The sequence below is a fragment of the Drosophila albomicans genome, chromosome 3 (genome assembly GCF_009650485.2).
Source record: "Drosophila albomicans strain 15112-1751.03 chromosome 3, ASM965048v2, whole genome shotgun sequence".
Lineage (NCBI taxonomy): Eukaryota > Metazoa > Arthropoda > Insecta > Diptera > Drosophilidae > Drosophila > Drosophila albomicans.
The window spans coordinates 25390373-25408442 of NC_047629.2; the positions used below are offsets into that span (position 1 = coordinate 25390373).

General features: G+C 33.5%; 2 protein-coding genes across 4 annotated transcripts in view; one reads left to right on the forward strand and one right to left on the reverse strand.

Moving 5' to 3' along the window:
- The window catches only part of LOC117570009 (AT-rich binding protein-like), a 108667-nt gene extending 91573 nt beyond the window's left edge, over window positions 1-17094 (forward strand). For all 3 annotated transcript variants that reach the window (XM_052004379.1, XM_034251426.2, XM_034251427.2), the window contains 2 exons: window positions 5795-5904; window positions 16516-17094. In XM_052004379.1, coding sequence (XP_051860339.1) covers window positions 5795-5904; window positions 16516-16800 — 395 coding nt within the window. In that variant the 3' untranslated portion in view covers window positions 16801-17094. The remainder of the gene's footprint in view (window positions 1-5794; window positions 5905-16515) is intronic.
- Window positions 1-18070, reverse strand: part of LOC117570621 (serine-rich adhesin for platelets) — a 178044-nt gene that overhangs the window by 144756 nt on the left and 15218 nt on the right. The gene's annotated exons all lie outside the window — the stretch shown is intronic.

Here is an 18070-nt window from a genome sequence, read left to right on the forward strand (position 1 = left end):
AAATTAACTTGGAAAAGCCAACCAGCGTCAATTCAGGGCAGTCCAAAAACCATCCAAACCATGCAACAAAACTCAATCCACGCCCACGCCGCCCACTTCTCTATGCCACTAAACAAGGTTCTACGCTCAGCGAATTAAAGTCGTACTTTTGTGGTAGCCAAAAAGTTGTGCTTCAAGTGTTCTCCACTCACTCAGCTTTGAAGCTAAAAAGAGAGGGGAAGTGCGCTGCTTTGATGAATTGCAATTAAAATTGGCGACTTGGCCTTGTAGTTAGTCAAGGATGCAGGTAGTAGTAGTTGAAGTGGTGTTGCCAAACAGAGAGAGAGAGAGAGAGAGAGAAAGAGAGAGGGGAGTGGTAATTGCAAGTGAGCTGCCAATTGAGTTTGGCTTTGATGGTTAGTTCAAGTGAATGCAGGGAAACATATTCTGACTATTATGTGAAAAGTTATTTTAATGAATATATTTGAAAGAATGTTAATGAAAAAGCGAAATTATGAGCCTATTAACTATGTTGCTATAGTTTCTAACTCTAATAAATATTATTTATATATCGTAGATATATATTCTTTCATTTTATTTTAAATTTATAAAAATCAAATTTAATTTATTTTATAAGTACCTTTAATGTTTTGACTAATGAAGTCATAAATATTTGTGAAAGAATGCTGGCAAAAACAGATATTTTGTCATTTTAAACTAATATCCATATTTTCATAGTTTTTAAGATAGACTAAATATAATTTTGATTTCATATTTATACTTTCACTCAGTTGAAAATTGTAATATTTAATATTATTACTAGATAGTAATGAAAGCCGTCGACAACTGAAGTCATAAAAATGTGAGAAATTATATTGACGAAAGAACTTATGAACGATTATAATAAACTTCAAATTGCAAAGCGAGTTCGAATTAAAGAAATTAAAGTATGCTTGCTTACATTTTTCTTTACAAAAGTAATGAAAGTATTACCTTATTTTAATATTTAGATATTTCGTGTACATTTTTTATTTAAGCTTTGCCGTTTTACATATATAGAATTTCATTTTGTTACTTAACCAATTTTTATTATTTCATTAATATTATTTAAAAATATTGTATTTCTGTTAATATATCAATTAAGGAATTCATATATACTCATCATAATACATAGGTCCTTCCATAAAGTTCTGTTGACTAAACTTTTTTTTTAATTTAATAAACATATAAAATTGATATTGGAATTTAAAATAAAATTGTACTACACATAAATGAAATAAGAAAATATTTTTTCTTATACCGACACTAGGAATGTTGGAGAAATTGAATAATTTAAATATTTCGCAAGCGAGTAATGCACTTTTAACTACATTTAAAAGCTAACTACCTGGCAAAATTTGAGAGCACTTGATGGCAATTGCCATGTGAAGCTCCTGATGACTCTGCGAGTGCTCGTTGTCGCGCACTCGTATGTTCGACCATAGACAATTAAAAGCATTTGCTACGCTTAGTTTGCTTAAAAGTTTTGTCATTTTGTTAATTTGTTTGGGCACCATTTTTGGTCCTTTCGTTTTCTAAATTCGCTACCGCTGCTGTTGTTTCTGCTGCTACTGTTGTTGTTCTTGTTGTTGCCATTGCCATTGTCAAGCGGGTTAAACGCTGCGTATGCGTAACTAATTGCTTTGACCAGGCAGCTAACAACGGTTACTGCGAACCCTCTTCATACTTCCTCTCCTAAATACCCATTGTAGTAGAGGGAGCCATTTAAACGATGGCAATTTGAAGGCCACTCAACGGCGAGCACACAACCAGAAACATAGAACCAGAGCTAGTTGTAGAAACAGAACTAGAGCGTTGCTTGGTGGCACTCAAGAGCCCCAACGACGATGACGATAGCGACGACGACGACGCACATGTTGCAAATTGTCGCCAAATGTGCGAGTGGCAAAGGCAGCAACATTGAGAGAATGTAGTCAAAGCCAGCAGTAGACCAGGCACGTTATAAAAATTGTATTTTAAAAGTCATTAGCAGCTTTGCTGCCTGTCATTGCGAGTTGTGCGCTCCGAGGAGGAGTTGACAAGCGATTCGCTCGCCATTTTGTTTTGTTGCCGTTGTTGTTCCTCTTCTTGTTGTTGTTCATTTTGTTGTTGCTGTTGACGTGGCAAATGCGACACACACGCGCCACAGCACGCATGACGCTCAATTGTTGTCCTCTTTATAATACCCTCTCTGGGATGGGTGATAAACTGGGTATAATAAGCTTTCGCCAACGTGATCGGGAGTCAGAGAGAATTGAAAGCATTTTAAAACTGGCAGACCGTATATCTGTTTCACTGTGTCTGGTAGTTTTAATTAATGATGAGCACGCCAAACGTTTTGTTTAGTACATTTGCAGAAAATAACAAAAAGTATACTTCGCGTATACTTACTAGCTAGCACTCTATCAATAATAGAATTAATTTAAATGTATATGTAACTTAAAATAAAATATGTTACTAATGAAATTAGTAATTTTAAATTGGAATAATTAAGTATATTGATTATTTTGCGATAAATTTAAGCTATTTTGGCTTAAGACTTTGTGTTATGCAATTGTGCGTTTCTCTGCTTTGATATTGTTATACGAAAACCAGAATATCAAAACTATCAAATATTAGAAGTAAATATTAATAAAAAACTTTTATTTATTTAACATAACAAAAATATTTTTGCTTTAGTCGAAATATTTATAAATAAAATAATTTTTGTTTAGATTAAAAATTTTATGTGGATTAGGTAATAATTCAACTAAAGTATCTAAGATACAATTTGTGGTCCTTTCAATCGAATGAATTGTTAAATTATCTTAAATGTTTAATGAATTCATTTTTATTTTGATTAAATAAGTAATTAAAATACATTACCTTTTTCTCTCTAGTCTCTAGAAGTTGCAAACACCCAACAAACTTCGAGTTGAGCTGAGTATTGTTTATTCTTTTTTTTTTGTGGGTGCCGTGTTTAGAATATATTTTGTAGCAATTTTCTTGCCTGAAACTGGTTGCAATTAGTAAGAGTTGAACGGAGCGTGCTCCAACAACGACCACACACAAAACATACATACACCTACCTATATATGAGTGATTTTTAATTAATAAACTCATTAGGCCTGGCCGTGTGGCATTCTTAGTATTGTTGTTGTATTTATTGTTGTCGTCGGGTTGTTGTTGCCGCCTGTGTTTTACTCATTTTAATTACTGGCAGCTGGCGTGTGCGTATAGAACGAGTTGGAGTTTATAGTTGACCCCTTGCTGCCACATAATTTCCTGGCATTTCAACAATGTGCCGACAATTTTTATGTTTTTAGACTTTTTGCGCTTGTCGACAGCAGCAGCAGCAACAGCAGCAAGAGAAGCAGCAGCAACAGCAGTTGACGTTGCGTCGCCGGTTCGTTGGCAGCTTTTGTTGCCACTGTCGTTCAACTTTTGACGTGTTGCATGAGGCGACGCGACGCGTCAGACAAAAGGCACAAGCGACCAGTTCAACTAGAGGCGAGTCAAAACGTGCTAAAGTTTGCCTAAAAATTAAATATAATTGTTGTTGTTGTCGCTGCCACTGTTGTTGTTGTTCTTGTTGTTGTTGCTGTGGTTAGCTGGTTAACACTGAGGACAGACCGAGAGTACCACACATACACACTCGCGCACACACACACTGAGGCGACGACAGCAGACAGTTGGGTTTGGTTTCATGTCCGTGCTGTGTCACGTTAAGAACCACATATCATAGTTGGTATGAAAGTTGCTGTTGCTGCTGTTGTTTTTGTTGCTGCTGTTGTTGGTGTTGGTCTTGTTATAGCTTGACATGTGCTGTTTAGCTCTCGGTATGATGATGTTCAGTGCACAGTGGCGGCGTTTGATAGGTGCTTTAATTAACAGCAGTAGGAACAACGCCAAAGAAGTGGAAGGTGATTCAAGGAAGATTCGAAATGGTATCGCTGAGAATTATTCAGCCCTAAAAAGTTTAAATTTCTTAAAACATAAGATTTATTTTTAGAATAAGTTTTAAATAAAAGGTTTTTTATTTATATTTATTATAAATACTGGGATTTATTCTAAATAATTTGATATTCGCTTATGAAAAATAAAAGAAATTAAATAAAAATTATTTTTTTAAGTGCGGCTTTAGAAAGGGCTTTTAAGAAGTGAATATATTAATAATAATCATATTTAGAATACAATAATTAATTTAAAAAAATTCAGTAAGACAACTTTAAAAATTAGAAATGTTAAGCAAGTTTTAAATGAATTTAAATTAGTCTTGATTATATATATTTATAAAATTCTGTGTTAAACTCCTATAAAATTAAATTTTTTATAAAATAATAATTATGAATTACTATAGCTTTTAGTATCATGAAAGTATACAAAAATCAAATAGATATAATTGGTACACCATTAGATTTATTGTTAGAAATGTACAAAAGTTATTAATCAATTAAAGTTTTTTTTATAATTATATTTAGTACAATTTAATTTTATATGTTATATTACATATATAATATTATTTTATATGAAAGTTACAGATAGTTTTAAAAATTTCAGTAAAATTTATTCAAACAAATTTTTATATGTAACAAAGTTAGCAAATTTGAATGGATCTAAAATTGTATAGATCTGTTATTACAAATATGTTTTAATTGTATAATAAACTCTTAGTTTTAATGTAACAATAACAATCACTTAGCTATAGCTTTTAGTACCAAGCAAAGTAAACAAAATTTAAAAGAATTTACATGTTTCTTAATTATTATATGAAATATTGTTTTAACATGCTACACCCATGAAATAAATGTCGCTGCCTGATCAAGCGCCTTAGAGAAAGGGCACATAAAAAAAGAATAATGTCAAAGAAATTACACGGATTTATGAAATGGCCACAAAACGCCGCTAAACACGTTGACGCGCTTAACACGCAAAGCACCACAAAATTATGCGGTGCTGTAGACGGGACGCTTGGTGGGTTAATAGCGACAGCCTACTTAGCACCCAGCGAAACCCAACTAACCCAAACAAAACCAAAACACACATAAAGGCTCTAATTGAGCGACAAAACGAAATGTTTTGCCGTGTTTAACATGAAAATATGGTCGGGATAAATAGATAGTGTTAGATTAATGATTTCTTGTGAAGAAATAGTTGGTTAGGTTGGTAATTAGCAAAGTTTGGTTATCGGAATAAAACTTACAGCATTTGTGTCTATCATTTAATGTCAAATTGTACATGGTGTTGGATTGTTGATTTGTTGCAAAGAAATAGTTATGTTAGTTAGATTTGGAATTAGTTAACTTTGGTTATCGGAATAAAATTAATAGTTGAAGGACTCTAATAAAATGATGTACTATCAATTGTGTTAATAGAAATACTATCTATATATGGGTACAACGAGACAGGTGAATTCTGTTTAAGAACTGAAATTTATTTCTAAAAGTCTTAGAACTTATATAACCTACAATTGCTGCTTACCTCTAACGAAACTCCCTCGTTTACAAAAGCTCTTTCCATTTTAGTGTACAATGTTCCGCAGCACGTCAAGACTAGATTCAAAACCTTATATGTCCACATTCTATTCAAATTAAGTAAATATTTAAAGTAAATCCTTAATTTTCTACAATTTTTTATTGATGTGATACACCATCATTCGGATCTCGAATTAAGCCAGAAATACCTTTTGTAACAAATCTAAACATTAAAATAAAGCTTTACATAGTTTAGTTTTACCTAATTTATAATGATAAATATATTTATATTAATTTAATGCTTTTCAAACATTTTTTTGCAGGTTGCGCCTTTCTAACCTACTTTAGTCCAGACAGCTCAACTACAGCTGCCAATTCGCCAACATCTGGAACACAGGCAACGCTTTACAATGACAAACAGTCCATAACTGGGGTAAGCCGAAATCTCTGTATTTAATTAGCAGTCTCTGTAGACAGACTCTCATACACGCACAAGTTTGTAACACAATTGTCTATATCTCTCTCTCATTCTGTGTGTGCGTCAATGTGTGTGTGTATGCACTTTTGAAATTTATCTGAAATAAAAACATTTTTATTTGTTCACTCAATTTGCATACGAGTACATACGCCATTTGCCATAAATCAAAAGCCAAAAACTACAGTCAACAAATTAGTTATGCAAAAACTTTTATTATTTATGAGTACACATTTTTTTTTAGTTTGTTTTGGTTTTTATTCTACGCACAATTAGTTGGTGGGGTTTGATGTTTCTAATCCCGCAAACACAAATTTTTGTATATTTCTGTTTGCGATTTATGATTTGCATTTGAATTTGTAGCTTTATGTTTGTTATTATGCAAATCTCTGGAATCATAGATGCTAATATATATTTGGAGATAAAATTGGGAGTACACAAATTTGGTTTTTGCTTAGTGGTCTGATTCTGATGCTCTTTACTAAAAGTCAACTAAAGAACGCCGTGAAAAGCATTTAATAATGAAAATTTTGTCAGTCTGAGGATTGTAAAAAAGTAAAGTAAACTGCAGCATTAAAAATAAATAGATTAAATGTGTTCTGCAGAATATTTCAAATGTTTTTAATTAATACCATTTTTTTTATTCGTTTTCCAATTGTCATTTCAATTTATTTTTTTGTGCAAACTTTCACTGCATGTAAACTGTAAAGTTCTGCACTGCATTTGTTGCTAATTTTCGTTGTAGTTGTCTGTGTGTGTGTGTGTTGCTATTGTTGTTGTTGGAGCTTGTTACAATTGTGATTAATTATTTTTCGTAAAACTCTTTCTCACTCTGTCTTAATTTATTGGTCTCCCACTCTAATTGTGTTGATTTTGGCAATTAGCAACAGCCGTGTGCCATAGTAAATGGCTGCCAAATGTAAATGGAATATTGAAAATTTATAACAATTTTCACAGTCAATAAATTAAGGACCTGGCACACAATGTGGCATGCAAGAGGCAGAGGCAGGAGGCAGAGGCAACACGTGTAAATGTGTAAATACGTTGAACTAACGTATGTTTTTGGTTTTCTATTTGATTGGTGCTGCCGGCAACGAGAAACGAATTTAAAATGCATTAGCTGAAATTTGCCTATAATTGAAATTGTGTGCATTGGCTCGATACGGCAAAATACAACAAAATAAATACTACATCGAGCGCTGTTGCCTTTAGGCTTTAACATGCTCTCTATGTAAATCCTATTTTTTGTGCGACATTTGCAAATTTCAATTTTGAGAATTTGTTCACTTCATTTCACAAAAATAAATTACAAAAAAACTGTTGCGTCACTCTTTTTAAATAAAATTAGTTTTTCACTGACCATTATTTATTTACTCAGCATGTGAGCAGTGCAAAAAAAATGCTCAAATCAATATTATTAAAATAACAAAAATTCACTTTCAACAATGCAAGCAATTACAGTTTTGCAATTGCAATTCTACTTAATGAATTTCCGTGTGCTCTTTTATTATTTACACTAATGCCTTTTCAATTTTTGTGTAAACAAAACAGGTGTTAATTAAATATTTATTGCCAAAATATGCAAATCTTAATGCGTGAATAATTTTAAAGTGTTAAATTAATAAAGGTGAAATTTGAAGTGCAGTGAAAGTAGTAAAAAAGTTGGTTATAAAATAATGAAAGTAATTTAAGTAAATATATTTGACATTCATCTGTAATTTGTTTATAAAAGGATTGTATCGAACTATTGAAACTTATTGACTGTGTGCTCAGATGAGCCCTAGTTGGATTGCCAAATGCATATCCATCAGTATAAAAGTGGTATAAGAATACTGACTTGCTTATGTTATTCCTATAACTGACTCTAAAAGGTCGAGAGTCTGAATTATACATAGAATGATATATATATAATATTTACCAGAGTATATTTGTCCAGCTCATTTTCTTTTCATGCCTGTATAGTATGTCTTCTCTTTTTGCCATTTGAAAGCAAAAACGTCGCCTGCATAAATTGTCCGAAAATTCATAACCGAAATTAAATTTTGCATAAAATATTAAAAAGCAAACATGCAACTATTGCAACAACTGCAACGACAAAACGGCAAGAAACAAGTTTATTGAATATGCAAAATGTGCATTGTAAGAACTAAAAAACAACAAAACAAAACACATCTTCCCCTTCCCTGTTGTTGTGTTCCACCTTTAGAAGTCCTCCTTAGCCAATAGGACCAAAGATAGATGGATAGATAGCCGCAGCCTAGCTAAAATGAATACAGTCAGTGCAGGCTTTTTTTGGCTTGAATTACTTTTGCTCTTGTTTTCATATTTTCTTTGTCTACAACCCGCACACACATACACACACACAACGATTTTGTGGTCGTTTTGTATAGAAATTTATTACATTTTCTCTGCGTGAAAGGGAAGTGGAAAGTGCAGCAGGCAGATGAAGAAGACTTTCTACCTCATTCAGAACTTTGTTTGTGCCACTTGTGCGGCAGCAGTTTTGCAACAACTTTGCTGCCAACTCTTTGCCATTGTTGTTGTTTTTGTTGTAGTTGTTGTTCTTGTGCTACTTATTAAAATTTTCTTAGAGAGACAACAAGAATAAGAGTGCTTTTTTCTTGCATTTGCTTTTGTTGTCTCTGACCCAAGTGCGCTCTTTGTTATTTTAATATCGAGTCGCAAAGGAAAGAGGCTAAAAGTGGGCAACAGTCAGACGGGGACGAAAAGGCAGACCGGCAGACAGGAAGTGCAAGTACTTTTGCATAATCAATTGTGTAATGTAATAGCTCATTCATTGGGGCAATTTTTAATTAACTTACAAGTGGCTAGAGAGAGAGATTTAGGAGAGTCCCACGTCGAGTGACTCTTCAGAGAGCTTTTGGAGTTCGTTGCTTTCGGTTTTCCGTTTTTTTTTTTTTTTTTTGTCAAAAATTGCAATCTCTAACTTATCAGCGGAGTAAAACTTCCGTTTCCGCTTCAACATACTTTGGCAAAGTTTGTGCAAATGAAATGCGCCTGTCCGCAAAAGGAAACAGTTTAGCATAAAAATGAAAAGTCAAGTCGCATGAGCACCACACAAAAAATAGAAGAAATATGAAAAACATAGCGAAGAAAAATAATAGAGAAATCCTCGGACAAGTCTGACACAACTCTGGCAACTGGCAGGCAGGCGAGCAAAGTCGGTTAGCTTTATCTGAATCTTATACGCTGCTTTGTCGTATTCAAATTTCTATTTAAAAAGTCGAACAGAAATGTGAGTTGTAGACGTTGTGGTGTGTGGGTGTCTATGACAGTGTGTGTGTGTGTGTGTGTGTGTGTGTGTGTGTGTGTGTGTGAAAAACTTGCGCCACGGCAAAATGCAATGCAAGGAAATCATAACGGAAATTTTTTCGAAAATGAAAAATATCTGCAGCTGAGAGCTGAGTGCACAGGATGTGGGCAGTAACTTTGCACACATGCCAGCGAGTCAGCCATGCAGCCAGTCGACGAGCCCAGGAAGTGTCTGCAAAGAAATGCCAGCGGAAAACACCAAGTGCGGCCTCTCCATCTCTCCCATCTTTCCATTCACACTATAGCAAACCAAAAAAAAGTAGAAAAGAAGAGCGAAAATAGATATATGCAGTAAATAATAAAGTGCATACTTTAAGAATGGAAAACTCGGCCCACAGCTGCACCATTGATTAATGGCCGCGGGCTTTGCTAATTCTCCACTTTGGTAATAAAAAACCTAGCACTCAAACATACGAGCAAACTGTGTAGTATCTCTAGGAAACGGGAACATTTGCAGATAGGGTCTTGGCCTCTCTGTTCAGCTGTAAAATATATTTTTGCTTACGTGGCCATGTAAACACACTCTGATCCAATGAAAATGCCAACCGAAAAAAAGAACTTAGTATAAAAAGAAAATGAAATCTGTAGAAAAACTGCCGAAATCAGCACAAAAAATTTAACCACAGTCTGCAATTAATCAAGCACGCCCATGTCTAACAAGTAGAAGGAGTGCGAGTCTAGTCACTGTAATTGATGAATGTTCGCGAACACCAAATGCTCTGCTAATTGAGTTTTCAAAGCAACACCAATTCAGCATAAATACATATGTAATTTTATATATTTGTTTATTTATTGCTTAATTGAGCTATGGAAATAAAGAAAATTATTTAATATTGGCAGCATAGCTATTGCAATAATAAATTATAGTAAAATAATTGAGTTAGTGCAAAGCCACACAAAATATATTTTTATATTGAGCCATAAAAATAAAGAATAATATTTTATGTCGCAGCTAAGGTATTAAAATAATAAACTATCTATTATTTCAGTTTTAATAAGTAGAAAAAAACCGTGGAAATAAAGAATATTTTAATATTTTATGTTGTAAGTTCAGGTGTTACAAAAACGAATTAGAAACTTTTCAAAATGACAAAAATAAATTTAACATTTTAAATAGTTAGCAAAGGTATTCGATAATGAATTAGAAATTAATAGACTTAAGTAAAAGTGATAGAATATATTTTGATATTTATTTCTTAGCTGTGTCATTAAATTGTCAGCGGAGGTATTATAATAATAAATTATAAATTCATTTTGTTTTAAAGGGTTAAGATATTACTTTACTCCTAATAATAAGGAAATTATATTTTTAATATTGTTAGCAAAGGTGTTACTCAAAAATGAAAATAAAAACGAAAATAACAAAATAACATATGCTGTCAGCTATGGTATTTAAATAATATTGAATAATAATGAATTCTTCAATTAAGCCTTAAAGCTAAATTGTTTTATCTAAGAAAGTGTTCTAAAAATAAAATAGGAATTAATTGAGTTTTTAAATCACTATATATGTATGTACATATTATAACATTTATGTTAAATTATTTTTATGAATTAATATTTTATAACATTAATGAAAGAGTGATTTTAATATAATCAAAATCAATTTAATGTTTGCTTTAGATATCCGACAATTTTCTGTTAATAATGTCTCAGCTAATTTCCCCCTAAATAAAGGAAGTTATTTTTACTCTTCCTTATCGAGCAGTAAATTATATTTAAGTTACAATGAGTCATCGTTGCTCAGCAGTATTCTAGCTGGCTAACTAATCCTGCCAACGCTATAAATACATTTTTTTTTGTATCAATAAAGCAAAGCTAATTACCTGACATAACAAAATCAGTAACTTGTGCTACATTTAATGACAATGTCATGGATTTTATCATGGTATTAACTATGCCCTTACTTTGCTTGTATAGAGCATTGAAGACCGCGAAAGGACTCAGGGCGAGGTGACTGAAAAGAAAAATCGTTTATAGAAACTGAAAACTCCCAGCACTATGTTATGGTCATGGCTATTTTTGTTTCCCCTCTAAAGCGCTTGCCGTATAATTTTTTCTTCGCAAATGCATAGAGAAACAAAAAATTACAAACAATTTCTGATGCTCGAACTCAGGCTTCGGTCAGTTGGGCGACTCAGTCGATTGGATTGGTCTATTGCGGACATTTTGCCGGCATCGTCGCCGTCACCATCGACGCCGCTTCAATTTGGCAATTTATCTGGCCCATCTGCATTTGTTGATTTTGTGCCCGGCGCAGCGCGGCGCGGCGACTGGGCCGCAATGTATGCTATTGTCCGCTTTGCATAAGAGCTAACGAACTAGATTTTTTCCTCGTACTTGGAGGCTCTTGTATCTGCAGTTGTAGTTGTAGCTGTGGCCGGAGCTGTGTGTCTGCACTCGGCGCGCTTCATTGGCATATCAATCAACGGCCAAAGCGGGAAATGAATTCGCTTACTCACACGGACCACACAGACACGAGAGATAGAAACTCCAAACGTGGATGCCTCGAATCTCGCTCTCTATTTCTCTTTTTTTTCGCTGTTTTCTCAGTGTTGCTGTTGCTGTTGTTGTTGCCGCGGCCGGATGCCATTTTAATTAAGTGTTGGGGCCTGTAACCAAAGCCAGGACGATGGCGTCGGTGGTTCTGGCGCCTGGCCAAAGCCTTTTTTGGCGTGTCTTCTTCTCCTTCACTCTCTGACCATTGAAGAATTTAACATTTAGAACGGAAATGTGCAAAATAATAAAAAAAGTGTATAAAAATAAAAATAATAATAAAATAAAAACGACAAACCAGCTGGACAGTGACAGCTGCGGGATGTAGTAGCTGTGTTCCTGACGATGGTTGTGACTGACAGTTTAATTATTATTTTTGCAAATCAGTTAATTAATTAAGATGACTGAGATTTCCAAAGGACAGGGCAGAGCTCAGTCACGATATAAATGGCTTGAGGCACTTGCGGGTAAATCGGATAGTTTTGTCAAGATGAATAGAGTTTTTGGTAGGATTGTTGAGATGTCTACGATTAATGAAGGTGTTGTGTAATATTTTGTTTGCTATATTTCTTATGTTTCAAATGAATTTTATTATTAATTATGACAGTCTTAACACGCTTTTTTCTACTCAATAAAAGTAAGAAGTTTAGTTGAATATATTCAAAAAATGCAAATTCAAAGTTATATCAATTAAATGCTACATTTATAATACTAATAAATTCAAGTTTAAAGATACATATATTAATTCAAATTAACGTTGCTATTAATTATAGCTCTCTTGCTTATGCTGATGCCCACTTAAGAAAAATACGAATTTGGTGGATGGATGTTAAATTGTTGTTTGCTATATTTATTATGACTAGCTTTGGCTAACAATCCGACATATTTTGTACTCCATGTTGTATTGATTTTTGTTGACAGTATCTTTCTCTGTCCAATTAATGTAATTTAAGCAAACTAGATTGCATTTTTAATAAATGATAGATCATGTACAATGTATACATCATTATTTATAATGAACAATTTTTCGCACTCACAATGTATTTATCCTCTTTGTCAAACAAGGTAGTCGGTCATAAATAGTAGACACATTGACATTAACTCATAAATGCCAAAGACAATGGGAAGTTGAGAGTGGCAAGCAAATATACTTGTGAGGCAAGCCAAAAGGTATTTCAAGTCTGCAATAAGCTCGCTTACAGCACACTTTTGTGCTTATAATGCTGTAATGAGTTTTATATATGCCTGACACTGTCTGGCAGCCTTCTCCTCCTTCCTCTTGAACCTCCATTCCAATCTCAATGCCATACAGTTAAGCAAAAGGACAAGGGATTGCACTTTACTTGGTGGCTGGTTCCATTGCTCGGCTCGCAATTAAATCCGCTTTGCAAATTTATGACCAACGAATTGCTCTTTGCGGTTTTTCAGCCCCAGCGCAAAAAGACACAAAATATGCCAGCTATGCTATACTCTCTGCGGGCGAGGAAATTGTCTCTGTGGGCATTAAGTGAGTAAGTGAGTTCCCTACATGTGCCATCCTACCGTATAGTATATATACATATGCAAAACGAAAAGGATAACTCTTGGAGTTCGGCTTGGCTACACCTTATGTTCGATTTCAAATTATCTCCCAAATGGCGTACTCCAAATGAAAAGGTATAAAAAAGAGCAGAATAAAAATGCGCAACAGTAGCAAAAGAAGCAATTAAGCATAAAGCGTGCAGATAAAAAGTCAAAGAGTCGAAAGCAGAGCGAACCAAAAACACAGCAAAGCGCAAAGATTAACGAAGACAAAAAGCATAGCACACAGAAAAAAACATCAAAAACTGCAAAAAAAAATGTTGGTAATGAGGCAAACGTAGAGGCAGCTTGATTAATGTGAGTAGCTTTCGGCTTCTGGTATGCTACACTTTAAACCGCAACGGGCCATAAAAATTGTCTGCTTTGCAGTGTGTGTAAAAAGCAATTTTCAACTTTGGCAAATCCATGAAATGTGGTCGCTTCGACTACAAAGAGAATATTTTATGCAAGCGCATGTGTAAAAATATATTTTATTAGGAGCGAGGATGCTCTCCATCGCCATTTCCAACTCCGTCTCCATCTCCATCTCTTCGTTGCAAGGACTTTGCAGAAATAAGTCCTGAGTCCTGAGTCGCTTTTGCATTTCAAAAATATTCGCGCGAGCGACATTTTTATTGAGGCACAGGCTGGCAGTCAGAGAGATAGACAGACAGACAGACATACAACGCGTTGTCCCGACACTGTAATAAAAATGTTGGAAATCCTTGCGACGTCTGGGCGCCTAAAAGGATGCCTGACAAGGTGCTTTTGACATATTTATCACCCCATTGTCATCAACAACAAAAACCACAACAACTGCATCAAGTGGCAACTGTTGCTGTTGCCAATTGCAGCTTTAAAAGTTTTCGTATACAACTCTTTAAATTTGCGCCCAGCTAGAGACAAAGCCATGGCAATAAATGGCTAACAAAGGTCCCAAAAAAACGGTTATGAATGTATACAAAAGAGCGAAAAAAAAATTGGATAAAATGTGAATACAAAGCCAGCAACCAGAAACCAAACACCAAACAGATGGCCAACTTCTATGCGGCTGCAGCTCGACAGTTACATATAAAAATGTATTTAGTAATTTATTGAATTTTAAAATTTCATTTTTTCACGCTTGTCGCTTGCAAAAAAGCAAAGTCTGTGTTGTTTATACCCTTGAGTGAAGGGCATATTTGTGCTATACAAAAGAAGTCTAGTAATTTATGAATAACTATTGTTTAGATGCTTAAGTATAACTTGAAAATTTGTTTAAGCTCCTTGGATGGTTTTTTTTTTTTTGTATTTTTATCAGAGTTTCTTTAAGTAAAGCTTGCATTTTAAATTAAAAGTTGAAATGAATAGTTTATTAGAGTATTTGAAAATCAAGCAGTCGTTTTACATCATTGGTGAATATTTTTATGAGATATTTTTATTTCACTAAATTATTTTTGTTTTTTTAATTTTGCCATTGCCAAACGCCTTTTTAATTTGAATTATTTGCGTGCAGTTTCCGGTTAAATGTTTTTTTTTGCATTCGTTCAGTTTTAGTGAGCAGCGACCGGAAATACTCGTTTGCCTTTGACCCGTTGTGTTTTGGAAAAAAGGCCAAAAAGCAGATGCTTGTTGTCGCTGGCACTTTTACTCGTATTTGTATAAATTTAAATATATAAATTATTATGCGGCTGCTCTCAAAGTGACATATTTTTCTCTTTTTACATTTATCTTTGCTATATACATATATTTGAGTATGGAATACCATACGAATAGTATGTATAACTGTTGAAATTATTTTGCCACGCATTTTGAGTAATTGAAAGTGTCTGAGCTGTCCTTTTTGTGCGTGTTTGTTGGAGTTGTCGTTTCTTTTTTGGCGCATAAATTACGCGACAGTTGAGTAATTTGCTTGAAAACATAATAAATAGCAGGTGGCTCTCCCATTATGAATCTTGAGTGCATATTTATTTTCGTTATAGTATAATATTTTTTTCAAATATATTGGTTTGCTATCTGCGTAATATTATAGAGAATACTCGACATTGAAATACTCGGCACTCAAAATGAGTGAATATAAAAAAATTTACATGAATTCGAACCTTATTTATTTAAAATATACAAAAGTCTAGTGAAAATAACCCAAACTTAAAAATATACTACAAATAGTTATACTTAAATTGTAGCATATAAATATGTTCCTTGAGAAACTAGCATAAACATTCTGAATATTAGTTTTAAAATGATGTTAGTTTTATTTTCTCATTGTAACTTGTGGCAAATCAAATGGTACAGTTTAGATTTACTTAGCAGGCAGTTAAAATCTATATGATTTAATTAAAATTTGTTGTTATTTTGCTTGTTTCTATTTTTATATTAATTTTTAATTATGAATTATTCAATTTATGTTGTAAACTAATTTTTATTTAAAACTTATATACACACACTGCGCATGTTTCACTATCAATGTACTCTGTAAATACATTTGTATAATTAATCAAATTTTTTCAATTTTAATATATAATATATATAAATCAATATAAAATTAATAAATGGTGAGTATAAAATGTGTATGTGTGCGTCTGTTTTTTGAATGTCTATATAAGTCTTAAGCAAGTTTTAAATGTCAGATAAACTATTTTATTTTTGTCTTAACACAGGGTTCTTAAGGCAAAGTTTAGATAAAAATGTTGCTGGTTTTTACAGTTACCTCTCAATGGTAATTGTAAATAAGAGATGTTATGAAATGAAAACATAAATACACAAGTTAATATCCAAAATATAAATCGATGTTGTTATTGACTTCATATATTGATGTTGTTCTATAATTGATGTTGTTGTTGTTGATGTTGTTCTACTACTACTACTACTACTAAACTACTACTAAATTAAATTAAACTGTAATTCCTACAAAACATATGTAATACAAAATACTTCTATATCATATGATTTTTATTGATTGATGTGTGTTCATTGGTGTGTGTTGTTGCAACATAAAGCAAAATCCTTATTGATGTTGTTGTTACTTTGATGTTTGTTTTTAACCTTTGAATTGATTTTCTTGCTCTCTCTCATTCCTAATCGATGTTGTGCAAAATGGCCGCATTGCTGTTGTTGTGTTCCTCAGTGTGTCTCTTTTTCTCTCCTCCCAACTCTCTCTCTCTGCCTTTCTCCAAAACGCTCTTATCAATATAATTGCAGGTTGCATATCCTTGCGGTGCATTGAGTGTGCGACGCATGCGCTGGCAACAACATCAACAGCAGTTGCAACAACAACAACAGCAACACCATCAGCAGCATCATCATTACCATCATCATCGACAGCTTTATGCTGGTCCTTATGCACGTGTGGCTCCCGCCCAGAGATCGCAACAACAACATCACTACCAACAGCAGCAAATGCAGCAGCAATCATCAGGCGTTGGCCTCATCAGCAGAAGTCGCAGCAATTTGCGCGAAATTTGCAAAACGCATGCAATTTGCTAACAGCAGTTGACTGCCTCAACCGAAGCATCAGTAGCAACAACAACAGCAACAGCAGCAAGAACATCAACAATATGTAGTAATGTGCCGCTTAACAACTCAGCAGCAACATCAACAAGAACAACACGAACAACAACAACATCATCTACAACAACAGCAACAACATCAACTACTGCAACAACAACAACATCAACAACAACAAGAACTTCTACGCAGCAATGGCAAAAACTGCAAGTGCAGCAACAGCAACAACAATTGCCATTGCCATTGCCGTGTGCTGCGCAAATTAGTCAAAACAAATTGGTAGGTGGCCATTTGGTCTTTATGTGTAAGAACGAGTGTATTTTGTATGAGTGTGTGTGTTGTTAGGGCTTCTGTGTCCAATTTAAATAATAATTTTTGAAAAGTGCGAACAGTGCTTTTTTACGGCAAAACATATTTTTTTTGTATTAAATATTTAAATTGCACAATTAAGTTATAATGCACTCTTTTAAGGCTGAAAGTACCTATTCTAATAAAGTTATTGCAGTAATATTTTAAATTGATGTTATAATAACTATAATAGCTAGGTAAATTTCCTTATGCAAATCTCAAGCAATTTGACCTAATTACTTAATTTCCGAAGAAATGTGAATGTTGTAGGGAGGCAAAAACAGAATTTAGATCTTGTGATGAGCCATTGAAAATCAATATCTTTTTTCAATTATTTAATGCATCAACTCGCATTGCTTTTGCTGCCTTTCTAATAAATCAACTACACAATTTAAAATTGTGCGAGAAATTGAATAAATCATAATTTTCATCAGCTTTTAAAGTGCCATGCATAATTGGTTAATATATTATTAGGTCATTTGAGCAGCATATTTAAATTAAATTGAAACAATTACGGTGCGCTTAATCGCCCATTTTAAACAGTTCAACAAAATGTAGGCTAAGATAATGTCATTTATATTTCACTCTCAATGACACTTTCATGCCAAAAAATATCTTCGATTGTATGAAGTTTACAAATTCTTTATGGTTTTAGTATGTATAGCTCGCAGAGTAATTACCTATATTTTGGTAAACAATATCATTTCTTTTATCATATTAATAATAGAATGAAAGTTATTTGCTAAACAATATTATATGAAAAAAATATTAAACCTATAATGTATGAACTATTCTATTTTATTCCATTCTACTTCATGCGTATAATGAATTCTAAAAACACAACTTTTCGACACAGCATATCTAAAAGTCAAGCACTCTCGTCTAGAGCGTTTTGTACTGG